The sequence below is a fragment of the Salmo salar genome, chromosome ssa10 (assembly GCF_905237065.1).
Source record: "Salmo salar chromosome ssa10, Ssal_v3.1, whole genome shotgun sequence".
NCBI lineage: Eukaryota > Metazoa > Chordata > Actinopteri > Salmoniformes > Salmonidae > Salmo > Salmo salar.
The window spans coordinates 81,618,182-81,631,461 of record NC_059451.1 but is presented as its reverse complement, the minus strand read 5'-3'; the positions used below and the strand labels follow the sequence as shown (position 1 = coordinate 81,631,461).

The following is a 13,280-nucleotide window of genomic DNA, read 5'->3' as shown; positions in this document are numbered from 1 at the left end:
ACACACACACACACACACACACACACACACACACACACACACACACACACACACACACACACACACACACACACACACACACACACACACACACACACACACACAAAAAAAAAGGCGATATTCACTATACTGTGGCAGTCTGTGGCAACCTGCTGCGGTGAAGCCACATAAGAAAGATTTTCATGTCTGTCCCTATCTGAAAACAGAGTGGGAGCATTGGACTTCAACGTGACACAGTATGACTGGGGGAAAGCCGATGATCTTACTTGGGCAGAAAATCCTATTAAATATGTCAGTTTGATGTGGAGGTTTGAGTGGATAGGCTACCTGATTATCAGAATTGCTAGAGGAAAACGTATATAGGCCAAACCCTAACCCCCAAGCCATTTCACCCGTCAATCAAACTGTGAATTATTATATCTGCAAAAGAACCAGTAAAACGAACGAAATTGATTACCAGGAAAAGCATTGATGAAGTTTTGAAAAAGCTATTAAAAACATTGTGCTTGACAAGTCATCCGAACCAGAACCTAGCTCCCTGCCTCCCGCTCCGTGAAGAGGTAATGTACAGTAGGTGAACAGATAAGGTTTTCATTTGGAGAGGGAGTCTTCCTTTGAGCCTCTAACACCAAAGCAAGCTTAATGAGCCCTGTCTTTGTCTACCTCAGTGCTGTACACAGAGACACAGAGGTGGCAGAGTTAAGGAGGATTTATACCAGTGTGTTGATGTCAGATTAGGATGCTTACAGGCCTTTCAACCCCCTCCGCCCGTCACAGCGCAGTGCAGAGTTGGGTAGGGAGAGGGAGTGTTTATGCCAACACAGCATGATTAGTGAGCTAAGCTAATGGATTCCCTTTGATAAAGAGTCAAACTGAATGTGGTATGAATAGTTTGACTGAGTCTGATTCCCATGGATCAGCTTGCGCGTGTTTGTGTGTGTGTTGACGGTGTGTGTGTGTGTGTGAGTTTTGCAGTGAGTTTAAATTTAATTCAATTTACACTTGAAAAGATGTACAGTGCAACCCGGGCCTCTAAACATATATAGTCTGCCACAGGTTACACAGTGGAACTAGCTCTTCTTAATAACAAGAGGCTTATTGAGACCAAAGCCAATGTTGAGAGAACCTTGGAATGTGTGACATATAGCATGCATGCATGTTTAAGAGGAATGTAATCTCAGGAACTATACCGCTTCGATTGCTTTTGAAAGGTAAACACATCACTTACTACGGAGGTCGTTTCTGCCAATAGGAAAGAAATGTGGAGGTGAGTAAAGCTAATATTCGTTGAAATCTATCTCTACGTTGAAAACAGAAATTGCGGAAATATAAGTGGTAAGGCCCTGTATATAGGAGGATAATAGCGCTGCTTTCCTATCTTCCGAGTCGGCTGGAAAAACATTCTCTCTGTGTAGATACGTGATGAAACAGAATTATTTATCCGAAAAGAACACATCCACGGGCTAAGCGGTTATTGATCAAATAAAACATACAGACATTTATCTTAATGTTTCATGGTCTGCTCAGCCAGACACAAGGCTACTCCGACGGCATCCTGCATCCATTTCATAATTCTGTTTTCTTTCTCCAGATAAACATGTTTTTCATGTTGTTTTTCCTCAGCTTCTAATACGTTTTTTTTTGTTTTTTTCTCTCGATTTGAACGTCCATGATGAGCTCCCCCACCTCATACAGTAGCATCATCCTGTCTACTGTAAACAGGAACTAGTTCATCTCACATCCTGCGAACCCTGGTGTCTGTCTCCCATTTGTGTCAGTGTGGCCACCTGTGTTGATAAGCTGGCTGTCTAATAATTGGTCCATGTATATGCAAAAGGATGGAGCATCTCAGGAGGCATGTTGGGGAGTGTTTTTGTGTGTGTGTGTGTGTGTGTGTGTGTGTGTGTGTGTGTGTGTGTGTGTGTGTGTGTGTGTGTGTGTGTGTGTTTGTCCGTCCATCTGTGTGTACGTCGATCTGTGCATGTGTGTGTGTTAAGACATTTCACTCACGTTGGCACTCCATGCAGCAGGCGCCCTTCACGTAGGCAGGCGTGGTGCCCGCTGGGCACTGAGGGGGTGGGCAGAAGATGGTCTCACACTGCACTGTGCCATTCTGTGGGAGAGAGAAATGACAGGAAGTCACTGAAACTGACAGGCAACAGTATTAAACACAACCTTCTTCCAATTGGGACTTGTGGATGCCCGGGAGAGGAAGGAAGGCTGTTTGTAACGTCTGGCTCGCTTTATGAAGAGCAGAGATCTGCATATAATGACGAGATGCTCATGTCTCCGCCCTAACAATGGGAGTCGTTGTCCCAAAGGCGGGAAGGCAGGCGACAAGCTTAGGACCAAAATAAGCCCATAGAAATGCATTGGGCCATTTTGGACAGATTTGGGCGAGAATGAAACCTTTCACTTCACATCTTCCTCTCTGTGGAAGAGCACATCAACACAGCTGCAGGGACCAGCAGGACCTTTTCTCAACACATTGCAGAGGTAAAGATGGCTGTAGTAGATGGCTTTTGCTAGGTAACTGCTGTTTGACTAGACATGAAACTAAACTAAAGTTTTAATCCCGGTGCTGAGCTAGTGCGTAGCCGGCAGCTGTTTGTAGAATGTTCAGACCCCTATTGACTGAGGTGAATAGAGGTACAGCTACTGTACATGGTGATAATGGCTGGAGTCCATTTTGCTTATTTTTGCAGTTATTCAAATTGCATTTTAGAGTTTTTAAATTGTGTAGAAATGCAGTAAATGAGCGTAAAACAATGTTTATCATAACCTAGGTTAATGATGCCCCTGCCTTCTTCCCCTAGAGTCTCTATAGAAGAGGCCAGAGGAATATTACACTTAGCAGACGCTCTTATCCAGAGTGACTTATAGTAGTGAATGCATACATTTATTTTCCGTACTGGCTCCCCGTGGGAATCGAACCCACAACCCTGCAAACACCATGCTCTACCAACTGAGCCACAGGGAGCCCTATTAAGGATTGAATAAGTATGAGGTGCTTCTATCTCTGTAACTCACCCACATTCCTCCCCGAGAACTGAACTCTACTTAAAGAAACATGGATTGACTCATCCACTATTTTTGATACCATCTTAATGCTGTGACCTTTACGTTTGAAAGGTTGCGGCTAATTGTAACGTAACGAACGTGTCTATCTAATGGCGTAATTGCAGTCTTCATCGAGGACACGACAAGTCTATGAGCACCGACGATTCATTGGACGAGCGGGGTGAAACAAAACGCTGATGATAATGATCCTCTGTCGAGAGTAATTAGGTGAAATATATGTACATTTACAGGGTTCCCAAGTGGTGCAGTGGTCTAAGACACTGCATCTCAGTGCAAGAGGTGTCACTACAGTAGCTGGTTCAAGTCCAAGCTGCATCACATCTGGCTGTGATTTGGAGTCCCATAGGGTGGCGCACAATAGGCTGTCATTTTAAATAAGAATTTGTCCTTAACGGACTTGCCTAGTTGAATAAAAAATAATACTCACATTATACCAATATAATGAATGTACTAAGCAATACGGGATCTCCTCATAGTATACCTCATCTGCTGGCACAAGTCCGCAGATCCGCTCATTTGAGGAGTTCATTGTAGGGATATGCACAGTTATTTTTCGAATATCCGAATGGACGTTAGTATTCGAATACTGAATATTGTATTCATTTATGCCTATTTTAAAGGCCCAGTGCAATCAAAAAACGTGATTTCCCTGTGTTTTATATATATTTATACACTGATGTTGGAATAATACTGTGAAATTGTGAACAAGCTGTTGGAAAAGACATCCTGAAATTTCTGCCTGTTTTAGTGGGATGGAGTTTTGGCCTGCCTGATGACGTCACCAGGCGGTAAATGAGTTAATAGACCAATAATAAAGAGAGTTCTAAACATCTCTGCCAATAACAGCTAGTTTTCAGTTTTCCCTCCCATACCTAGACAGTCCTATAAAAATTGTGTGAGAAATAAACAATCACATTAAGGTACTTAATTGTTACCCAGAAATTATTTGATATTGAGATAAAAACAGCTGCATTGGACCTTTAACAACTGAAAAGGCTTTTTCTAACATAAATAAAAATATCCATGTGACATTGTTACATACAAGGATATAACATTACATTTAAAATTATTAATTTAATAAAACAAAAAACTTTTCTATGTAGTTTTTATGATGTGCACCCCATAAAAAGACCGGTAGCCCACAGGTAGCCTTCACGAGTGTAGATTGTTGCTTATGTTGGTCAATCAAAGCGGCTCCATGTGTAGCAAGTGGAGTGAGAGTTCACTAATGCAATGCAAGATGGAATAAAATTTCGGAATTAAAAGTTTGCGAAATGAGGAGTAGGCTACAATGAGCAAGCAATAGCTAGGCTGTTGAAAGGGCAGCATTTGGCCTCAATTGGCCTAGCTAGCTATAGCTGGCTAACTTAGCTAGCTAGCTGGCTTCTCTAGTCTACTCCAGCCAAGACAGGCACTGTAATATGGGATGATAAATAACATTGTGGCTGCTACAAGTTAGCTCGTCTTGGCTGTAGCCGAGTCGGCTACTGCGTCTCTCTCTCTCTGCCTTCGTCTGCTCGCTCCCACACACACAGCCCCTCCACAGCTGCAGCAATAGAGCGCCAACCTCTCTCCCTTGCCAACCTCTCTCCCTTGCGCAGCAGTGCTCAAGTTAAAAACGTAAGTTAAAAAATATATACTTTCTAAAATATCTGGATATCTGACAAAAAAGGATATTACTGGAATAGTGAAATTATTTCACATTGGTAGAGTGACAGGGGGTGAAATATGTCTGTTGATGTGGTATATAGTTATGCTCATAACTTAATTTTCTAATAATTCTTGCTTGGTGAAGAGGAAAGTAGACCCTAGAGAGGGTTTGTCCTGCAGCTCTATCTGTATAATCCAAGTTAAGTTTCTGTGTACATTTTCTATCCTTCTTGTTTTCTGTCCTGTTTTATTTGGGAATCTAGGGCAACACTCCTTTCAATCCAATGCAGTAATGAGAACATAAGCCATCAACAATGGGGTATGGCCCCACCTCCCCACCAACACTTGATGAACTGAAGCCCAAAACAAAGGCAGGGTCTACAATGGGGCCATTGAAACACACACACACACACACACACACACACACACACACACACACACACACACACACACACACACACACACACACACACACACACACACACACACACAGCCCACCGTGCAAGTGCAGTTCCTGCAGCCATCTGTCCAGGACTCGTCCTCTCTGTAGACGACCCCCTTGACACTGCAGGTCCTCTCACAATAGCATCCATCCAGACCATTCATCTTCTCCTCCGCCCTGGACAGCTGGTCACGCCAAGCCCAGATACAAAGGGAGGAAGGGGGAGGGAGAGGGGGGAGTGAGCCTCAGATCGGTGCATATCATCCATCTCTATACACATGAAACAAGTCCTACTACAAGCCCTGCTACAGTTGACCATGCACTAAAGGTGATCTTCACTGTATAACATTATCAAAGTAGATTCATATAAGAAGACCATAGATGGCAAGTATAGAGGTAGACCATAGCCAGTATGGTTGCATCTTTGATGGTGAAGGAAACATGTTGAAGCAGAAACGAATAGCCCAAGCTATCAGCCTTGACAACAAAGGTGTATAACCTGGATACATCCAAGTACCTTGCTGGATGTTTTGGCTAAGATATCCTGCAGTTCCATGATCTTCTGCACCAGTCCGTGGAAGTCATTGCAGGTTGGGCATGCTAGAAAAGAACCGACCACAGATCCAACATGTGTAGACATGCCTTAATGTTACAGGTGAATAACATTTATAATACAATAGGTGTGGACTCACTCCGGTTGAGATCTGGGCACTGAGAGATGAATCCCTGAGGCAGGACTAGTATCTGAACATCCTGCATTACACCCTGCAGACACACACCCACACAGAAAAACCCCCAGACTTAGTTACAGCCAGCACAGAGCATACTGTCTCTTCAGACTAAATGTGTCCTACTTGATCACAGATAGCACCTGAAATGAGAGGATAGCCATCATCACTGCAGTGGATGGTGTTATATAAAAAGAAGCTAAGGAAACTAATGCGCAATAGGTTGAGGAGAGATAACAGAGATGAAACATGGTCTAGTTTATTGTTCATTTACTGTGGCATGCAGGCACATACGCACGCACGCACGCACGCACGCACACACACACACACACACGCAATTCATCATCTTCAAATTTTGCACAACCTCAATAAATACTGTTATCAGAAAACAAATGTATGAAATATTTAGTGAATGTTACTGGAAATGTGTGTTTCAATATCGGGGAGGCAGTCTGACAACTTTATTCTGAGTTATGTGTTCTCTGGACTGGTACAGTCTGTGTGGTGAGATAATTGGACTGAAATTGGATGCAAAGTGAACCAATGATACGGGAGTCATGAATGTAATAGCAATTTCTGTTTTCTCCTGATTCCCTTTGATAAGCATAACTATGAGATACAGTTTCAATTTGATTCATAGGTCTCTTAATTTGATAGCCTTTCGTCCTGTGGCCGAACCGCACATCCAGACACTCGGTAACCATGGAAACCTGGCCCCTTCCATTCCTTGAGTGGATTCTTTGGAGCCGCGCAACTTATGAGAAATTGTTTTTTTAAATTGTCTTGCTACTTCAATTTACTGGCCATAAATTCAAATCGAAAGAACCCAATTCGCTGATTCCTCATGGCAACATCAGGTCAGATGGAAGCAGGTATGAGTCGTGTTTCGTTAAACATGTTTCCATCTCCCGGTAATTTAGACTCTGACTCAGTGGAAGGCTGAAAAACCGTCAGACTAGGGAAGATAACGCATGTACGTATCCCTGATGAATCTAGGCATGACGTGTGAAATGTTATTGAGCATATGACTACTGTCAAAATGAGCTGCTTTCCAGACGTAGCCTGATCTAAGTGCAACTTAAGTGGTCATCAATTGTGAGTCATCTTAAGGATTTCTACACATCTTGGTATATTATGTACTGTCTGTAGTGTACAAAACATTAAGAACACCTGCTCTTTCCATGACAAGTCCAGTGAATCCAGTTGACAGCTATGATCCCTTATTAATGTCATGGGGGGGCGCAACTCAATATTAGGAAGGTGTTCCTAATGTTTGGTATACTCAGTGTATATAGGATGCTATAATATTGAACTGCTGAATGGGTATCATCCATTTCTGTTATGGAAGCAACTTTTTTTGTTGTTGCTTCCTCTAAACCCTTATACAAACAGAGACAAAGAGAGAGTGTCTGATATGTTAATTAAGGGGTTTTTCGTTAGAAGAGATGTGGCTTTCCTTTCCCAGCACTAATCAGGGAGGGAAAGGTGTGGTGGGCACACAACAAGACTAGTGGGTGACCTCCAAGTCTTCTTTCATCTGCCAATTAACGCTGAGGAAACGCAACAGCCAGAAGCGACACACACACACACACAGACCGATACACAAAGAGGCAGTCGTATCTATACACAGACACAATACGTACACAGACACACACACACACACACACACACACACACACACACACACACACACACACACACACACACACACACACACACACACACACACACACACACACACACACACACACAGACACACATTCTGGTGATCAGTTTGTCCCGACAGCAGGCATAAAGCACCACCAGTGTGGTTAAAAGCAGATGAGAGGACAATATACTCTAACTTATCCCTGTGGGAAGGATGTTCCTGGGAGGATTAAACCTGTGTGAGGGGCGATACATCTTCAAGTCTGATAAACAATGGGGCATGTTTAGTGAGCACGGTCCATTCCAAAGGCTTTTACCGATTTCTAGCAAATCAGTGTTTCTGGAATAATTACGCCGGCTATGCACAGCAGCAGTAAACAAGGGGGGACACAATATATGGGACAAGCATGTCAATTCATTCTTAATATGAGGGAGGGGAGAGAAAGAATGTAACATTTACATTGGCAAACTTGAGAAATGTGACCAATTAAATTCCCAGACTTGATAAATAAAGTCAATGGTTAAACAACCAAGGATGGGAATGGGGTGGGGAGTACGTGGATTGTGGGAAAACAAGGTCCATGAGCCAACGCGCTTAATTTTCTCCTCAATGATTTGAATAATTTATCAAGCAGCATCATCACCGTTTATGACGCACCATCAAACATAAGCCACCGTGAAGAGTTTTCAGCTTTACAAAACATGTCATATTTACCTTGAAGAAGCCATGGGCGCTGTTCCTCTGTCCCAGCCAGAAAGTTGCGTCATCAGGTATGTCCATGAACGGGATCTCCACCACCCTCTCATAGATCCTACAAAGACAGAAACAGGTCAAAACAACACAGAGGGTCGGCAAAACATGATTACCGCTAATCATAAAACATAACTGCCAACTACACCACCCCTTCTAATACTACTACCACTAAAACAATATTTGAATAAATTGAATAGTAATAATGCCCCTAACACTAAAAAATACCCTGTTCTGTCATCTTACTCACTACTTAGCTTCAGGGCTGGGCGATATGGCCAAAATATCGTATCACAGAATCTTTCACATTTTTGACCATATTTGATGTTTCTGAATAATACACGTTCTAAATATGCTTTATGGGTAGTGCATGGCAACAAAGAAATTCTAAGTGGTTTTATTAGCCTTTCTCCATGCTGACTGCTTTACTGTTCAAACAAAAAGAATAAAAGGACAAAACTAACAGTGAAGTATTCCTATTAGTAGAACGTTGCATAGGAATCAAAATCCTATTTTGTAGCCTCTTGTTCAATTTCAGAATTCAGTTCCAGAATTTTCATGAATGTCTAAATATCGTGTACTAATTTGTTATCATTTACACATTGTGTCATGTTTCTTTTGTCTTAGTATGGCTCTATTTCATTAAACAAACGTTTCCTTTATGAGACGAATGCTTCTCCTCTTTGACTGACTCAGCTTGCCGTTTTTACTTTCGCCTCTAGGAATAGTCGGATTTCTCTGGATCTATTTTGTAAGCTTGCCCTCCCGAAGTTGTTGACTTGTTGTGCTAAAAAGTTAGCTAGCAGTTCTTAGCTTAGCAGTTTTTTTACAACGATAAAAACTGATGTTTTCCATAATTTGTTTGAGTCATTAAGGAATTATTTATTGCAAACAAATCAAACATTAAAATATTGTTATAGAAGGTAAAGTAAAAATCCTAAACGGACAATGAATGAATACGATATACTGGAATAAATTAAACCTGATTAGTTTCATTATTATGGCACTGTTCATGAAGCGTACCTGTTACAGTCGACGTGCAATATGATGTGGGAGGCGCTGACTGCCACAGAGACCTTGTGCCACTGTCCGTCTGCCAGGCTGTAGGGAAACACCTCGGTGTGGGCCTGCTGACCCTTGGTGCGGTAGTGGAGACGCACCTCACTGCGTTGCCCACTGCTCTCCAACTCCAGGAACCTGAATGGACAAGCAGACAGAATATGGACGGAGAAAGGAATTGATTTAGACATACAGTACCAGTCCAAAAGTTTGGACACAACTATTCATTCAAGGGTTTTTCTTTATTTTTACTATTTTCTACACTGTAGAATAATAGTGAAGACAACAAAACTATGAAATAACACATATGGAATCATGTAGTAACCAAAAAAGTGTTAAACAAATCAAATTATATTTAATATTTGAGATTCTTCAAAGTTGCCACCCTTTGCCTTGATGACAGCTTTGCACACTCTTGGCATTCTCTCAACCAGCTTCATGAGGTAGTCACCTGGAATGCATTTCAATTAACAGGTGTGCCTTGTTAAAAGTTCATTTTCTTTCCTCAATGCGTTTGAGCCAATCAGTTGTGTTGTGACAAGGTAGGGGTGGTATACAGAAGATTGACCTATTTGGTAAAAAGACCAAGTCCATATGATGGAAAGAACAGCTCAAATGAGCAATTCATCATTACTTAACCTGTTGGGGCTAGGGGACAGTATTTGCACGGCCGGATAAAAAACGTACACGATTTAATCTGGTTACTACTCTTGCCCAGAAACTAGAATATGCATATAATTAGTAGATTTGGATAGAAAACACTCTAAAGTTTCTAAAACTGTTTGAATGGTGTCTGTGAGTATAACAGAACTCATATGGCAGGCCAAAACCTGAGAAGATTCCATACAGGAAGTGCCCTGTCTGACAATTTGTTGTCCTTCTGTTGCATCTTTATCGAAAATACAGCATCTGTGCTGTAAAGTGACACTTTCTAAGGCTCCCATTGGCTCTCTAAAGCCGCCAGAACGTGGAATGTGGTGTCTGCTGTCTCTGGGCAAAGAACAGCAGCAGAGTTTGTGAGTGGTCAGCCTGGGGACAGTGAGACTGAGATGCGCGTTCACGAGAATTCTCCATTTTTTTCTTTCAGCCTTTGAATGAATACAACGGTGCCCGGTTGGAATATTAGCGCTATTTTACGGGAAAAATTGCATAAAAATTGATTTTAAACAGCGTTTGACATGCTTCTAAGTATGGTAATGGAATATTTTGAAATTCTTTGTCACGAAATGCGCTTGCGCGTCACCCTTCGGATAGTGACCTGAACGCACGAACAAAACGGAGCTATTTGAATATAACTATGGATTATTTGGAACCAAAACAACATTTGTTGTTGAAGTAGAAGTCCTGGGAGTGCATTCTGACGAAGAACAACAAAGGTAATCCAATATTTCTAATAGTAATTCTGAGTTTAGTGAGTCCCAAACTTGGTGGGTGTCAAAATAGCTAGCCGTGATGGCCGAGCTATGTACTCAGAATATTGCAAAATGTGCTTTCGCCGAAAAGCTATTTTAAAATCTGACACCACGATTGCATAAAGTAGTTTTGCATCTATAATTCTTAAAATAATTGTTATGTATTTTGTGAATGTTTATCATGAGTAATTTAGTAAATTCACAGGAAGTTTTCAGTGGGTATGCTAGTTCTGAACATCACATGCTAATGTAAAAAGCTGTTTTTTGATATAAATATGAACTTGATTGAACAAAACATGCATGTATTGTATAACATAATGTCCTAGGAGTGTCATCTGATGAAGATCATCAAAGGTTAGTGCTGCATTTAGCTGTGGTTTTGGTTTTTGTGACATATGTTTGCTTTGAAAATGGCTGTGTGATTATTTTTGGCAGGGTACTCTCCTGACATAATCTAATGTTTTGCTTTCGCTGTAAAGCCTTTTTGAAATCGGACAATGTGGTTAGATTAACGAGAGTCTTGTCTTTAAAATGGTGTAAAATAGTCATATGTTTGAGAAATTGAAGTTATAGCATTTTTGAGGTATTTGTATTTCACGCCACGCGATTCCACTGGCTGTTGACTGGGACGCAAGCGTCCCACCTAGTCCATAGAAGTTAAGACATGAAGGTCAGTCAATCCGGAAAATTTTAAATACTTTGAAAGTTTCTTCAAGTACAGTCGCAAAACTCAACAAGTGCTATGATGAAACTGGCTCTCATGAGGACCACCACAGGAAAGGAAGACTCAGAGTTCTCTCTGCTGCAGAGGATAAGTTCATTAGAGTTAACTACACCTCAGATTGCAGCCCAAATTAATGCTTCACAGAGTTCAAGTAACAGACACATCAAAAGCAACTGTTCAGAAGAAACTGTATGAATCAGGCCTTCACTTTACCTTTATTTAACTAGGCAAGTCACTTAAGAACAAATTCTTATTTTCAATGACAGCCTAGTGGGTTAACTACCTTGTTCAGGGGCAGAATAACAGATTTGTACCTTGTCAGCTCAGGGATTTGAACTTGCAACCTTTCGGTTACTAGTCCAACACTCTAACCACTAGGCTACGCTGCCGCCCCATGGTTAAATTGCTGCAAAGAAACCACTACTAAAGCACACCAATAAAAATAATAGACTTGCTTGGGCCAAGAAACACGAGCAGTAGACATTAGACCGGTGGAAATAGGTCCTTTGGTCTGATGAGTCCAAATTTGAGATTTTTGGTTCCAACTGCTGCGTCTTTGTGAGACGCAGAGTAGGTGAACGGATGATCTCCGCATGTGTGGTTCCCACCGGAGGAGAAGGTGTGATGGTGCTTTGCTGGTGACACTGTCTGTGTTATTTCGAATTCAAGGCACACTTAACCAGCATGGCTACCACAGTATTCTGCAGCGATACGCCATCTCAACTCTTTTGTGCTTAGTGGGACTATAATTTGTTTCTCAACGGGATAATGATCTAAATATCTCAATATAATCTCAAATATAAAACATATTTCGATTTGTTTAACACTTTTTTGGTTATTACGTGATTCCATATTTGTTATTGTTGAAAATAGTAAAAATAATGAAAAACCCTTGAATGTGTATGTTGCCAAACTTTTGACTGGAACTTTGAGTTTGTCTTGTGTGGAACCAGGAATAATGAGCAGATGGAATATGGAGAGAGGAATTGCTATGCGCGCGCACACACACACATCCCATTCTACCCAATTCAACATCACTAACAGAGGTAAAAGGCAGTACAATAGAGGACCGATCACACCCATAGTTCTACAGACAGCTGAACAGTTCCTCTTCATTCCCAGAATCCGAATCCTTTCAGTAAAGTAGATCTCTCACCTCACTCACCCCATGGTGAAATATAAATGCCTCACCCTGTTTCAAAGAATCATGGTCTCTCTAGGTCTGATAACCCTTTCAACATTCAATCCCAGGAATATATGCAAGCTTAATGCTACTCTATGGCTGTTAATGAGAGCTTCAGTGAGACACAACACCAGACAACACTAGTACAACCATGTGATGTGAGTGAGAGGAGTAAACTCATGGGGACAGGGGTATGTTGGTATTTCAGGAAAGCCCTGCCTTCCATCTATCTAGTCCATAGAGATTCCCTATATGAAGTGACACTAATAGAAAGAGCTGCCAGAGTTGCCAATAAAGAGTCATCAGCTCTGGCTTTAAAGACAGAGATTTCTTTGGAGCTACTCGCTTCAAAGTATTATTCAAAAGAAAAACAACCACTCAGAAGAGGAACTGTACTGAAGAGGAACTGGAGTTGATTTATCTACAAACCGATATAACGAGTTATTCTGCCCCAGCCATGCACAATATACCAGCTGCACAAATCCAGTAACTCTGCCTGCCGGGATCACTCAGCAAACCATTTCTAAACCAAATGAAACAGTGAAGCGAGCCTGTAGCGTGCAGTGAACACACAGCCTGGCTGGGCTTATCAGAGCTCGGGAA

General features: G+C 41.6%; 1 protein-coding gene across 1 annotated transcript in view; it reads right to left on the bottom strand.

The window, feature by feature from the left end:
* LOC106560972 (protein kinase C-binding protein NELL2-like) overlaps positions 1-13,280 on the bottom strand; it is a 108,509-nt gene that overhangs the window by 80,550 nt on the left and 14,679 nt on the right. Inside the window, exons 4-9 of the mRNA XM_014124461.2 lie at positions 9,323-9,496; positions 8,264-8,360; positions 5,866-5,938; positions 5,691-5,773; positions 5,230-5,358; positions 2,011-2,113 (exon numbers count right to left, since the gene is read on the bottom strand). Coding sequence (XP_013979936.1) covers positions 2,011-2,113; positions 5,230-5,358; positions 5,691-5,773; positions 5,866-5,938; positions 8,264-8,360; positions 9,323-9,496 — 659 coding nt within the window. The remainder of the gene's footprint in view (positions 1-2,010; positions 2,114-5,229; positions 5,359-5,690; positions 5,774-5,865; positions 5,939-8,263; positions 8,361-9,322; positions 9,497-13,280) is intronic.